This window comes from Canis aureus, chromosome 9 (assembly GCF_053574225.1).
Source record: "Canis aureus isolate CA01 chromosome 9, VMU_Caureus_v.1.0, whole genome shotgun sequence".
Classification (NCBI taxonomy): domain Eukaryota; kingdom Metazoa; phylum Chordata; class Mammalia; order Carnivora; family Canidae; genus Canis; species Canis aureus.
In genome coordinates, this window is record NC_135619.1 from 43,250,176 (window position 1) to 43,266,017 (window position 15,842).

Below are 15,842 nucleotides of genomic sequence, written 5' to 3' on the forward strand. Positions count from 1 at the left end.
ATCATATTGAGAGCACAGTGATCTCCTTAAGATATAGTAAGGAACACTGTTAATGATTATGAAACTTTCAAATGCAAAACGATGTCAACTTAAATATTGGGGCCACATCTTGATATATTCTGAGTAGTATCAGGTTCTACTAGAGGGACTTTAAAGCAGTTAAACTAATGAAATCAGTTTTTATTTTACTTTATCTTTTATTTCTTACATGTTGGAGATAGGGAAGGAATGAGAGTAGTATTTTTATTTTTAGTTAATAATTTTCTTCTGTTTTACTGTATAGCAAAATTCTTCTGGTATATTTGGGCTATTATTGTCATGCTATCACAAGAGGCTGTAATAGCCAAAAAAGATTAAGATGCAGATAGGGGTGCCTGAGTGGCTCAGTCGGTTAAGCATCTGACTCTTGATTTCCATTTAGGTCATGCTCTCAGGGTCATGAAATTGAACCCTGAATGGAGACATCTAGGACTCCACTCTGGGCATGGAGCCTGCTTAAGATTCTCTCCCTCGTCCCTGGCCCAACCCCTTGCTCGTGCATACTCTCCCTCTTAAAATAAAAAAAACAAAAACAAAAACAAAAAAAACAATGCAGATAGAAAAAGAAGCAGATAGATTTTAATATCTGAATAGATAGAGATAGGTCACTATTTTTATCATTGCTTGTTACTGGTTTCTTTCAACTATTTCATGTCTTTCTCAGAGCTGTTGCACCTTTTATTCCTCTCTCTTTTCATTGGCATAACCATTGTTTATTATTAGACAAAATGTATCACCTATAAAAAGCCAACACTTTTATACTCACATACCCCATCATTTCTTTTTACAAGTTGAAGCATATCAGGGACTATCTGCGATTGTTGGAAAAATTCTAGTTAACATTCTGCCAGTAAAATTGTCCTATAGCTTTGTGGATATCTCCCTTGCTCAGAGGTTGGTGGGGTTTTTTTGTTTGCTTGTATGGGAGGTTTTTTCATTTATTTGTTTTATTCTGAATTTTGGTCTAAATCCTCTTCCCTGGAGTGATTAAAGTGGTTGTACTTGCTGGGTTTGGAAGTATCAGAGCTAGTAGAAGAGACCATGCCTTAAAGCTGCAGGTACTGCTAGAAATAAAGAGAGGATGCCTTGTGAGAGGGTTGGTTATGATTAAAGGGTTAGGGGCAGGATAGATACTATGTTTGGCTTGCAACCAAAAAAAACCTTAGTGCCCTGGATGAAAAAAGAAATAAAGCTGTACCCTAAGAAAAACCTTTTAAATATAAGGAGTTTTGCCTGTGTTCAAAGCCTACATTCCATAGAAGCTTTGAATAATCTTTTAAATGTTCACTCCTAGAGTTCTTTTCTCCCAGCAGATGTTATATTTTCCTTTTATATAAGAAGATACAGTACCATAGTGTTATCAAGATTCAAATATTGAAAAAGGGTGGTTTATCATTTTTAAAAGAAACTTATACCTCTGGAAACACAAAGTCATTAGTTTTCCAATAAATAAATAAGTAGCATTACAGATATGAATTAAATGTGCATTAAATGAGAGTTTCTGGATAAGATACATTAATATTCTTCCTATTCTTCCTGCTAAGTAAAAACCAAAATCCTGTACAATATGAATCTTCTACATTTATTTGCTTGCTTTATTCGTATATATCCTTGTTGGAGGTGCTGCAGAATCCTCCAACCTAAAAATGCTAATGGGTGAAGCCAAAAAGGCCTCATTTTGATTACATTTATCCTATTCCAATCATGAGGCAACTCCCATTCTCCTCACCACTAGAGTGGAAGAAAGTTATGGAGAAAAGAGAATTAGAGAACAGGATTTTTCAAGTCTGTGTTTGATATCCTGAGCAGACCTCTGAACATCACATACATGTAACTCTTGAGAATCAATCCAAAAAAAGGGTTTGAGAACTGAACTCTGGTATGATATACCACCTAGGCTTCGCACTGGCTCTTGATTAGCCACAAGTAGGGCAGAGCAGAATAACATTGCAAAACCTTTAATAATTAAATTGCCATTTGAGCAACAGCCAGTAAAAATAAGCTAGGAATCTATGTAGTTTGCTTCCTACCAAAATAGATCATTTAATAGAAAGCTGAGTCTCATAACATAATATTCACCATATACCAAGAACCAGGGAAATCAGGAAATCATAATTCAAATAACAAAAGATAATCAGCACACAGCACACTTAAATGACATAAGGGTTGGAATTACTGATAAGAATTTTAAAGAAGATATATAATAAAAATACTCAATTACTCAAATTCAAGACTTGAAACAAATGAAAAAAATAGATAGCCTCAGCAAAGAAATAGATGGTACAAGGAAAAAACATGAGAATTTCAGAACTGAAAAATGCAATAACAAGTTAAAAAAAAAACTGGCTCATGATAGGATAGCTGGAACAGAGGAAAGAATCAGTGCACTTGAAGTTAGATCAATGGAAATTATCCAGTTCGTTAACAGAGAATAAAGATTAAATAAATAAATAAACAGAGCCTGGGACCTGTGGGACAATAACAAGAGCAACAAAAATTTATGTATGTTATCTTTGGAGCCTAAGAAGGAGAGAAGGAAGAGTAAGGGGTTGAAGAAATGACTGAAAACTTCCTAAATTTGGCAAGCCATCAAGTTTAAGAAGTTGAGCAAATTCCCAACAGAAAAACCCAAAGTAATCCATTTCCAGATATTTTCTAAGTAATTTGCTGAAAACTAAAGTCAAAGAAAAAATTCTTTAAAGCAGCTGGAGAGGGGATCCCTGGGTGGCGCACCGGTTTAGCGCCTGCCTTTGGCCCAGGGCGCGATCCTGGAGACCCGGGATTGAATCCCACGTCGGGCTCCCGGTGCATGGAGCCTGCTTCTCCCTCTGCCTGTGTCTCTGCCCCTCTCTCTCTCTCTCTCTCTCTCTCTGTGTGTGTGTGACTATCATAAATAAATAAAAAATTAAAAAAAAAAATAAAGCAGCTGGAGAGAAGCAATGCATTACCTACAGAGGAACAAGTTGAATGACAGTGAATTTCCTATTGGAAAACACAGAGGCCAGAAAGAAGTAGTAAGATACTTTTTTAAGTACCAAAGGAAAGAAGTGGCAGCCTAGAATTCTTCATCCAGTGAAAATATGATGGGGTGAAATAAAGACATTTTCAGGTGAAGGAAAACTGGAAGAATTCATTGCCAACAATCTTAAGTCTAAAAAAAAAAGGAAATTCTTTAGATGGGAAGAAAATAATCATAGAAGGAAACTTGGAGTGTCAGGAATTAAGAATGCAAATGAAAGCATAGATACAGGGTGATTGATTAGTCTTCTCCTCTGAAATTTTTAAAAATGGTGGTGGTGGAAAGCAAAATTTATATTGTCTGATGTAGTTTTTAATGTATATATAAGTGATCTTTAAGAATTATATCATAAAAGGGGAGAGAGTAAAGGTAGTGAGGTTTCTACATCCCATTTGAAATAATAAAATGCTGGGGATCCCTGGGTGGCTCAGCAGTTTAGCGCCTGCCTTTGGCACAGGGCGGGATCCTGGCATGGAGCCTGCTTCTCCCCCCTCCTGTGTCTCTACCTCTCTCTCTCTCTCTCTCTTTCTCTATCATAAATAAATAAATAAATAAATAAATAAATAAATAAATAAATCTTTAAAAAATAATAATAATAAAATGCTGATATGAGTAGACTGTAATAAATTACTTGTGTATGTTTGTGTATAAATACATATATGGCCATTAACAAAACTCTGAGGAAATATATTTAAAAACAGTATAGGTGAATCAAAATTGAATACTGAAAGTTCAAATTATGCACAGGAAAGCATGAATAGATATTGGATTTGTTAATACTTTTGCTTTATGAATTGGTATAATTATGTGGATTTTCTTCTTTAAACTATTAATGTGGCAGATTACATTGAATGAATTCTGAATACTTAACTAGGTTTGCATTCCTTGAATAAACCCCACCTGGTCATGATATGGTCATGATAAAAATATATATTCATATATCATATATGCATATATACTAAAATAGGTTGAAAATTATAAAAATGGTAATACAACACGTTGATAAGGTGGTAAAAAAATGTCAACATGATAAAAAAAAAAGTTTACAAAATCCAATACCCATTCATGATTAATACTCAGCAGACTAGGAAAAAAAGGGATATTCTCCAATCTGATTAAAAAAGAAAAAAAGAATTTACAAACAACCTACAGGTATCATCACACTTAATGGTAGAAGACTAAATGCTTTTCCCCTAAAATTGGGAAGGAGCAATGATATCCTCTCTCACCTACTCTTTCAGTTCTATTCATAGTAATGGAAGTTCTGTGCAATCCAGTAAGGCAGACAAAGAAATAATTGGCATATATACTAGAAAGAAAACTGTCTCTATTTGCAGGTGACATGATTGTCTCCGTAGTAAAATTCCAAGTAATGTACCAAACAATAACAATAATCACACAACAATAAAGCTCCTAGAATAAGTGAATTTAGCAAAATTGTGGGATATGTGATCAGCACACAGAAATTAATCATATTTCTATATACTAGCAAGAAATATTGGAAACCAGAATTTTAAGACATATAGCCACTTACAGTTGCTCCAAAAATTAAAAATGGAACACTTACGTAAAAATACATATAAAAGTGCTGATGAAAGAAACTAAAAATCTAATGAGTAAATGAATATATTATGTTGGAAGATTCAACATAGAAAAGATGTCAGTTCTTCCCAGACTGATCCATAGACCTAACATAATTCCTATTAAAATCCCAGCAAGTCCTTTTTCCTTTTTGTATATATAGACAAATTGATTCCAAAATGTATATTAAAAGGCAAAGGAACGATAATAGCTAAAGCAATTTTGAAAAAGAAGAATATAGTTGGAGTAATCATACTTTATCGTTTAAAGGCTCGACAACTATAGCAATGGTAATCAACATAATGTATGGTATTGGAGGAGGGGTACACATATAAATCAATGAAACAGAGTTTCAAATGGAACCACATGGGTATGCTGTTTTTCATTGAGGTGAAATTTCTAAAACTATCTAAAATTAACCATCTTAAAATGAATGTGCTATTAGTGCATTCACAAGGTCGTGCAAACCACTACCTCTATCTAGTTGCACAGCATCTCATCAGCTTAAGAGGAAACCTCATACCCATTTGTCAGTTGCTCTCATTCCCCCATTCCCTCTTCCCATAACCCTTGGAAGCCACCAATCTGCATTCTCTATGGATTTACCTATTCTGAATGTTTCATATAAATGGAATCATGCAATATGTGATCTTTTCTTTCCAACTTTGACTTAGAATAATGTTTTGACATTTCATCCATGTTGTAGCATATATTAGCATTTCATTCCTTTTTATAGCTGAGTAATACTCTGTTGTGCGAGTATACCAAATGAATTCATCCATTCATTTGTAGATGGACATTTGGATTGTTTCCACCTTTTGCTATTTCAAAATAGCATTGCTGTTAACATCTTTACGTGTATTTGAATAACAGTTTTCATTTCTTTTGAATATATACCTATGAGTGGGCAATTGATTTTTGAGAAAGGTATAAAAGCAGTTCAGTGGAAGGACATCTCATAGGGAAAAAAATGAACCTTGACCTAACCATTACATTTTACATAAAATAACTCAAAATGGATAGTAAACAGGACAGATAAAATAACTGTGACATACAAAACTATAAAAACTTTAGAGGAAAATGTTATAATAAATCTTTGTGACCTAGGCTAAAAGTTCTTAAACATGACACTAAGGGAATGGTTTATAAAAGGAAAGAAAATCAATAAATTGGACTTTATCAAATTTAGAACTTCTGTCCTATGAACAACCCTGTTAAAGAGGATGCAAAGACAAGCCATAGACTGGGAGAAAATACTCGCAAACCACTTATCCAACAAAGGTCTTATATCCAGAATGTATCAAGATCTCTTTAATGTTAACAGTAAGAAACAATCCAATTGGAAAGTGGGCAGAAGTTTTGAACAGACAGCTTTACCAATGAGGATATACGGATGACAAAAATGCACATGAAAGGATGTCCAAAATCATTAACTATTAGGAAAATGTAACCTAAAAACATGCTGAGATCCCACCACACACCTATCAGAATGGCTAACAAAAAATACAAAGAATTTTGAGCCACCAGCTCTTGTGTATTTCTTATGGAAATGTAAAATGATATGGTCATTCTGGGAAACAGTTTGGCAGTTAGATTCAGCAATTATACTCCTATATATTTATCCTAGAGAAATAAAAATTCATGTCCACACAAAAATCTGTACACTTGTATGCATAACAACTTAATTTGTAATACCCTAAACATGAAAACAGCCCAAATGCCTTTCAGTGGGTGAATAGGCTGTGACACAATGCACATAAGAGACTACAAGTCAGTAATAAAAAGGCATGAACTATTGGTATACACAATAACTTGGGTGGATCTCAAGAGCATTATGCTAAGTGATAAAAAAGCCAATCTCAAAAGGCTACTTACATACTATACTATCTGATTCCATTTACAACACTCTCAAAGTTACTAAATCATTGTCATGGAGAACAGATCAGTAGTTGCCAGAGATTAACATTTGGGGAAAGGGTGTGACTCTTAAAGGGAGTAGTGTAAGAGAATTTCTTTGTTTTGATGCAACAGTTTTATATCCTGATTGTAGTACTAGGTACATGAGTCTATACACGTTATAAAATTAAATATACCCCCCCCCCAAAAAAAGAGTGCATGTAAAACCTGGTGAAATTCAAAGAAATTTCTATATATTAATAATGTTATGTAATGTCAATTTCCTGGTATTGATAATGAACTGTGGTTAAGTAAGATGTTCTCACTGGGAAAAGCACTATGGAAGGTATATATGGTAACTCTCTACTCTTTTTATAATTTATTGTGTGTATTAAATTATTTAAAAATAAACAGCAAAAAATACAGGGTTAAAGATTTCAAAAAGTAAATAGCCTGATTTGGTTAGATCACTGTTAAACTGAGGCAGTGAGAAAAATGGTCTTAAGTATGTTTTATTTTTAATTAAAAATAATAATAATAACTGGGATTTCAAAGAAATTTATGCTCAGCTAACAGTGGATTCACAGCATGGATAGCTGCATGGAGAAGTGGAACGATGCCTCTATCCAGGCAGCAGGATTTGACATCTGGTGTAGTTATTGTTTATGATTTGATTTTAAAAGCCAGTGAGTAGACAGATAAGTGCTATAAGTACCACCACTACTGGGATGAATGGCACTTTGCAGAATGGAAGAGCTGGCAAACAGTTTAAGTTACTCTGACTTTTATTAAAACAAAATAAAACATTTGAAGGTGCTTGAGGTTATACTAACTCTTCTGTACATTTGTGTAGGATGGGCAGAGTCTGGGTTCTCAGGTAACTTAGCTTTTCTTCTCTAGCCTTGTTTACATTAGATTCTTGGATGAGAAAGTTAGACTTGGTCTCATTCTTTCTCTTCCTTCCTTTGTGGCTTTTATAGTATCAGAAAATATTACCAAGGTTGCTCTGGTGTACTCATCTCTTGAACCTGAAGTAGAGATATTTTTAGACACCATCTGGAATATCTAGAGATGACAGACTACTGTGTCAAAGACCCACAGTAGAATCCCCCATAATGTTTGTTGCTTTCTACTGGATTTGTAGAATTTCCATCTTTAAAAAAAAAATGGCTTTAGAACATTCAATAGAGAATTCTAGGCAAAGAGCAAAAATTTTAAGAATGCATTTAACTAAGCCAATTGATGCTCTACTTACTAGGATCTTTCCTCTTCTATAACTGTATAGACCTTTGCTTCAGTGTGTCAGGATTACAGCCTGTAAACTATGCATCTTGATATCTTTTCTCCATTAAGTTTCCCCACTTAAAATCTTATAAAATACCTAAAGGAACATTGATTTCCTGCAGCATTTGTTAGCCTGTATATGCCTCAACTATTGTGTTGTTCTTAGTACTTGCAACAAATTGTTCTTTGCTAGAAGGGTAGAAAGGACACCTCGATACTATCTTAACTTTACTATGAAAATAATCTTGTTTAATGTGTTAAAAGACAATAATTTCCAGTCCTGGCTTTTAAAAATGAGAATGCTTTTTAACTCTGTCTTTCATGGTTATTAACTATGCCCAGAGTCTTTGTTTTAATTACCACAGTTCAGTATTCCAGTTCTCTTATTTGCTTCATTACCTTTTCTCCTTCAGTTCTGAAAATAATTTTAGAGAAATAAAATCAGACTATTTCCAATACAATGAAATGTTTTCACTACACTATTAATGAATCTTTTCTTCATCACCAACACAAAGCTAGATGTTGCAGATCTTTTTAAACAAACAAATTAAAAACTATTTAGTGATTAGAGCAAAGAGCACAATAAAATTTAACCTACTTGGCTCAGTCCTTTGGTTTTTCTGACCTCTCTTCATTGGAACTAGGAGCTATGGCTTAACTACTCCCTAGAGAAGACATGCTGTTAGAGAGTTGCTGGAAGGATCCTCGGGGTTTTGATATGTGTGTGTGTGTGTGTGTGTGTGTGTGTGTGTGTGTGTGTGTGTAAAATGGAATATTATTCAGCCACAAAAATAAGAAAACCTGCTTTTGCAAGATGGATGAACCTGGAGGACATTATGCTGACTGAATAAGACACAGACAAATATTGCATGATCTCATATGTGCAATCTAAAAAAGTCAAATTCATGAAAGCAGAGAATAGTACAGTAATAACCAGGAGCAAGGAGCTGGGGGAAATGGAGAAATGTTGACCAAAGGTACAAAGGTTCGCTTATGTGGGATGAGTAGGTTCTAGAGATCTAATGTACAGCATGCTGACTATAATTAATAATACTGACATTATATACTTGAAATTTGATCTCAAGTGATCTCCCCACCAAAAAGTAAATTGTTGGGGATCCCTGGGTGGCTGAGAGGTTCAGCTCCTGCCTTCGGCTCAGGGTGTGATCCTGGAGTTCCAGGATGGAGTCCCACATCGGGCTCCCTGCATGGAGCCTGCTTCTCCCTCTGCCTGTGTCTCTACCTCTCTCTCTCTCTGTGTCTCTCATGAATAAATAAATAAATAATTTAAAAAATTGTAACAATATGAAGCAATAGCTATGTTAATTAGCTTGATTGTGGTAATTATTACATGGTGTGTATGTATATATATCAACATGTTGTACACTTTAAATATATTCAATTTTTATTCATCAAATATACATATGTCCATAAAGCTGGGGAGTAACCAGATAAGTGCTCTGAGTGCACTTCTTGTTGAATCTTGTATTAAAGACATCATGGGAAGATAGATAAGAGCATTGAACAATAGATTGAGAGAGCCAAATTCTAAATTCTAGCTGTCACCAATTAATTTATTTTTGTCACTGTCAGCTTGACATCATCTTTGTCTCCCTACATGCAATTCAATTGAACTAATGGTTATTGAGCATTTACTCTTTGCAAGAGATGCCTGGAGATATTATGTCCAGTTTATATTGACTAAATTTTTTTGTTTGTTGTGAATTTAGCCTTTTAATATAATGTTTTTGGTCTGTAGTAAATCCAGGCAGATAAGAGGAAAATTACATGGTGCCTGGAAAATTTTCCTCTGAAGAGCCTTTTACTTGAGCCTATTTGGAAACCTAAATAGTTGTGGACAAAAGGCATTATCTTTGATTTAATTTAAAAACCATGGAATCCATACTATTTTATAATGTTACATCATTAATTCACAATTACTACTGGTTTATTACTAGGTGAAGGCAGTGGAAACTTCTAAATCTTAGCAGTGCCTACTTAATATAAGAATAATTCTGGTTTGCTAGTTGATTCAAAACTATTCTTTTTTAGCAAAGTAGAAATTAAAATGGCTTTTCGTAATTTGAAATACATTCAATGGTAACAATTTTTGTATTTTAACCAAAGTAAAAAAGATTAAAATATTTCAGCGTTATGATGATGCCTTTAGTGAATTAGTAATCATTTAGATTTAAGAGATGCTGCTTCTCTTAATGTACCATCTTAGAGGCATATTGATTTTAATATACTTCTCAATTTTGATTTATAGGATAATGAGAACAAACACTGCTTTTGGTTCTATTGATCTAGGATCATTCTTGGAAACTAGCAGTGTCAGAAAAAATGCCTCAGATAGTGTTTAAAAAAAAAAACTGAAGAGAAGGAAACTGAATACAGAAGAACCCTATTTTATCTTAAGTCCTTATCTCTTGATTTATATGTACTATAGCGTTAACTTTGCTGCAGAATTATAACTGTAAAAATGTTACATAACATTGTTAGCTTATAAAGCTCCATAATTGGACCACCTTGTAGCACTAAATGCAAAAGATACTACATTTATCCATTGTGAAATAATGTCTCGAGATTATGAGGATAAATGAGATAGTATGTTTGAATTAGCTTTGAGCATATACCATGTCATTTAGCTTCCTTGTATCTCTGAGAAGGAAGGGATGGGTACGCAGAAAGAGATTGTGGAGGGAGGGAATTTTTGTCACAATTTTAAATTAAGAAAATGAGGCAAAAATCACACCATTTAATTCATAACAGAGACTGAATTAGAACAAAATTTTATCTTAAACCTCTCTATGCAAAGTTCCTTAACTAAGCATGTTGTCTCAAGTAATTTTGACAAAATTACCTCCTGTTTCAAAAACTTGAATAATCATCATCATTGCAAGGAAGAATATATGAGCCTATTAATGGCTTTGACTTCAAGAAGACCCTATATATAAAAATCCCACAATACAAGTATAATTTAGAGAGTTTATAATTTTACTTTGCCCTTAACCATCATTCTTTACAATATAGGCTCTTATTAATAATAAAAAAAAAAGTACTTTTACTTGGCATTTCAGAAATGACAATAAATTATACCTTTTAAGGTTTAACTTAAATACAAATTTTTCTTCATAACCCTTTCCAGTCCAGCTGAAAGTGATTTTTCTTAATCTATACTTGGTCAGTGAGTGATACTCAAGGCAGGAAGAGGTGAGACCTTCTTGCTCTTATGTCTTGGGGACATAAGAGGTGTACTTTCAATCTGTATTTCCCCATCTTCCACTCTCAGATGAGAAGTACTTCCTAGTAGGACTTCTGCTGGGGATGTATTCTATCATATTCTACGTACACACGGGTATGTGTCTGCGTGTGTGTGTGTGTGTGTGTGTGTGTGTGATTGTGTGTGTGATGAGTGGAGAGTGTCATAAAAGGAAAGGAGGGGAAAGATCGAAAGAATCACAATATAGAATAAAGCAATATGCCCGCATCCTTGTATAACTGATAGAGAATTAGAAAATAAAATGCATTAGGCATACTAGAAACAATTGAAAAACAGGTTTTATCATCAGAAATAGCTACCCTGTTAAAGTGTTAGCATAATTATAGCTTCTTTTAGTAATGAGGCCCTTCTGTATATGCTTGCTTATGGATGAGACATACCTGCAAGCCTTTTGCAGACAGAAAGTGTAAAACCAGGATCAGTGGCAATTGGCAAAGACTATTTGGTAAGAAATTTGAAGATTACGCATACGTATATATGCGCACACCTGTGTGTGTGTAACAAAAGTTCTGTGTCCCCTTTATAGACTCCTATAAATATCTGTTACTACTCTGTAACAGTGATGGGTAACAAAGACTTAGGTCAGGTAAAGGTTGTCCCATACGGATCCTTTCCATCTGAATAAATCCTTGCCCATCTCAGAATTGTTGCTTTGTTTACCTTATAAATATCTGCTTGTTTTTTTCTAGACATTTATTCTGGTGAACCTAATCTTATGATAGAAACACACATGTATTTTTTTCTATTTCTCACTGTCTCTTTGCCTTTCTGTGAACAAGACGTTTTGAATTTTTCAGACTTGGAAATATTTTTGTGAAAAAATTGAGCTGTGACTCTGAGCTTCTTCAGTACTTTGGTAACTGTTCTCATTCTAGTCATTCATTTTATCTTCTCTTACTGCTAGCCTCTGCCTTGGAATCTTCCATTGATTACCCTGTATATTGTAGACCTTTTTCATTCCAGAACCAAACATAATAGATTTTTTTCCTTTCTCCATGTTACCTATGATTTAACAGATTTAATATATTCTTGATTTAGCTTGGTTTGAGGAGCACTAAAACTCTTGAATTGAGCTTCGTTTCATAAACTGGCCATTTCTTTCTTTTAGTATTCAGTTCTTGTGCTCAAAGCATTGCATTCTAATTAAACTCTCGAAGCATAAGCGGTGTGCCTGTCTTAAATGCATATGTCGGGCAGTCCAGGTGGCTCAGCAGTTTAGCACCGCCTTCAGCTCAGGGTGTGATCCTGGAGACCCGGGGTCGAGTCCCATGTCAGGCTCCCTGCATGGAGCCTGCTTGTGTCTCTGCTCCTCTGTGTGTGTGTCTCTCATGAATAAATAAATCTTTTAAAAAAATAAATGCATATATATCTTCTCTTTATTTAAAAAAAGTCTTAGTTTCAAATGTTTAATTATTATGTTCCCTCACTCTTTTTTTCCTTGAAAAAAAATGAAGATTAATGTAAGACATAATAGGAAAAAAAAAGACATAATAGGAAAAACTGGATGTGAGGCATATGGGATCTCTGTACTCTTTGCAATAATTCTGTATATCTAAAAACTGTTCTAGCCTCTAGCTGCCATCTTGCGTCCCCACGTGTGTGCGCCTAACCTCAGCTGGTCCGCCCGAGACCCCCCGAGCGCCAACCCTAGTCCCCCACGTGGTCCCATTTGCACTCCATCAAGATGAAAGAAACTATCATGAACCAGGAGAAACTCGCCAAACTGCAAGCACAAGTGCGCATTGGTGGGAAAGGAACTGCTCACTGAAAGAAGAAGGTGGTTCATAGAAGAGCTACAACAGATGATAAAAAACTTCAGTTCTCCTTAAAGAAGTTAGGGGTAAACAGTATCTCTGGTATTGAACAAGTGAATATGTTCACAAACCAAGGAACAGTGATCCATTTTAACAACCCTAAAGTTCAGGCATCGCTGGCAGCAAACACGTTCACCATTACAGGCCATGCTGAGACAAAGCAGCTGACAGAAATGCTACCCAGTATCTTAAACCAGCTTGGTGCAGACAGCCTGACTAGTTTAAGAAGACTGGCTGAAGCTCTGCCCACACAATCCGTGGGTGGAAAAGCACCACTTGCTATCGGAGAGGATGATGATGATGAAGTTCCAGATGTTGTGGAGAATTTTGATGAAGCTTCCAAGAATGAAGCAAACTGAATTGAGTCAACTTCTGAAGAAGATAAAACTTGAAGAAGTTACTGGGAGCTGCTATTTTATATTATGACTGCTTTTTTAAAATTTTGTTCATGGATCTGATAAAATATAGATCTCTAATATTTTTAAGCCCAAGCCCCTTGGACACTGCAGCTCTTTTCAGTTTTTGCTTATACACAATTCATTCTTTGCAGCTAACTAAGCTGAAGAAGCCTGGGAATAAAGTTTGAAACAAGGTTAATAAAGTTCTTTGCCTAGGAAAAAAAATTTTTTTTTAATTTAAAAAAATAAAAACTTCTTAAAAAAGGTTATTGAAAATATATAACGAATATTTTCTTTTGTATTCATAAGAATTTTAGAGATATTCAAGTGCTGTATTTCTTACAAATCTTGAAAAATCTGACAAATGTCAGTGTTCTTTATTTGCCCTTTTGATAAACTATTGAGTTAAAATAAAGCTTTGGATCAGTTTGAGAATGTTACTTATTCCCAGGATTATTCTACAATATTGGATAGAAAGTAAGTGATATTAGTCTTTCAATAGCACATCTCATACTCTTCTGTTCCCTTCAAATCTTTTGCAGCTAAACCAACTGGAGTTCAAAAGTGAAAAGAATCAGCAACTCTAGTACTTGATTGGGAAAACAGTATTGACCAAATCTTGCTGAATTTTATGTGGATTCTCTCAAATTCATAAGGGTTCTAACTCTTCAGAGGGCTCTTGATGAACAAGAGCTTTGATTTTAAAAAGATCAGCCTGCTATGGCACATTTGATCTTAAAAGATACCTCTTCTGAAAGTAACCATGTTGCATTTTCCCTTCTCAGCTTTTCCTTCAGAATCATTTTATACCATCACATTCCTAACTTTTGTTTCTAGGGCTCTTCTTGACAGAACAGATGATATCCCTGAAGATTAGTTTTAGGTTTGTGGTTTGGCAACTGCTTTTTTCAAGAGTCATATAAACTAAGAACCTGTGAGAGAAGCAGGCTCCTGGCAGGGAGCCTGATGCGGGACTCAGTCCCAAGACCCAGGGATCATGACCTGAGCCAAAGGCAGATGCTTAAGCACTGAGCCACCCAGGTGCCCCAGAGTTGAAGCTTTAGAATAAAAAAGGCATCTCTCATTAACTAACCCTATCACATCCACTGTTAGATAATAATGTTTTAACCACTTGCTGTTCATCTTATAGCAGGGTACACAAATAGAAAAATGGACCTCCTGATTAAAAATTGGCATAACAGTGGGTGGGCAAATGGGTGAAGTAAAGGGGTTTAAGAGGTAAACAAACTTCCAGTTGTAAAATAGTCACAAAGATGAAGAGTAAAGCATAGGGAATATAGTCAATAATACTGTAATAATATTTGGTGACAGATGGTGAACTATACTTATGATGAACATTGAGCAGTGTATAGAATTGTTGAATCATTATGTTGTACACCTAAAACTACCATAACACTGTATGTTAATTATACTTCAATGACTAAAAAATTGACATAATACAGTCTCAAGACAGTATAGAACATAGTCTACATTTTATTGTGAAAATTACTAGTAGCCATCATCAAGATTAGGGTTTTTTTTAAAGTCCTGTAACTAACATCTTGTAATTATTAATCATATTTTTTTATTCAGTAGTTTCACTTCCATAATGAAAAGTACATTTTGTTTGTGACACTTGACTCTAGAGGAAGATAGAATTAATAGGTAAATTATAGTTTTTCATTTAAGATTATTTGAGTTTCAGCTGGGAAGGTAGTAAGCACAGCATGCTGAAGGACAGCTAGCATATTTCACTTCTTTCATAAAGATCTTAACGTATGCAACTTTGAGTTCAGAGATGATCATACTTACATGTTCTGAATGATAGAGAAATGAAAGTATTTTTTTCAGTGTAACTGCTTCATTTCGTATTTGTTTCATGATATTTCCAAAGCAACTGTTCTTTTTCATTGCCATCTCTCTATAATAAACTTTCAGTGGATTCTTTGAAATTCAAACCTTAAAGCTGGATTCTTTGCTTAGTAAGATACACTGGATCAGTCCTTGCTTATTATATGATTTTTGACACTTGTCATTTAGAAAAAGAAGATGACCTCTCTTCACCTTTGTTTGTCTTTCCTCCTGACAGAATCCCAAGGACTGCAGCAAAGCCAAGAAGCTGGTATGTAATATCAACAAAGGCTGTGGCTATGGCTGTCAACTCCATCATGTGGTCTATTGCTTCATGATTGCATATGGTACTCAGCGAACACTCATCTTGGAATCTCAGAATTGGCGCTATGCTACTGGTGGATGGGAAACAGTGTTTAGACCTGTAAGTGAGACCTGTACAGACAGATCTGGCACCTCCACTGGACACTGGTCAGGTAAGAGGCCTGTACGGCATTTCACATCTCTGGATTGAACTGCCACATTCCAATTATCAGATTTCTAGGCACAGCTTTATGGCTTATGGTCATCTTTTTCCCTGGATCCATGACTGCTCTACATACCAAGGTAAAATCTAGAATGTACTTTATTTTAAAAGTGCTTTATGGGGGATCCCTGGGTGGCTCAATGGTTTAACG

At 34.9% G+C, this 15,842-nt stretch overlaps 1 protein-coding gene and 1 pseudogene across 12 annotated transcripts in view; both read left to right on the forward strand.

The window, feature by feature from the left end:
- FUT8 (fucosyltransferase 8) overlaps positions 1-15,842 on the forward strand; it is a 301,575-nt gene that overhangs the window by 224,948 nt on the left and 60,785 nt on the right. For all 12 annotated transcript variants that reach the window (XM_077909653.1, XM_077909648.1, XM_077909645.1 and 9 more), the window contains one exon: positions 15,404-15,641. In XM_077909653.1, coding sequence (XP_077765779.1) covers positions 15,404-15,641 — 238 coding nt within the window. The remainder of the gene's footprint in view (positions 1-15,403; positions 15,642-15,842) is intronic.
- Positions 12,648-13,547, forward strand: LOC144320125 (transcription factor BTF3 pseudogene; annotated as a pseudogene).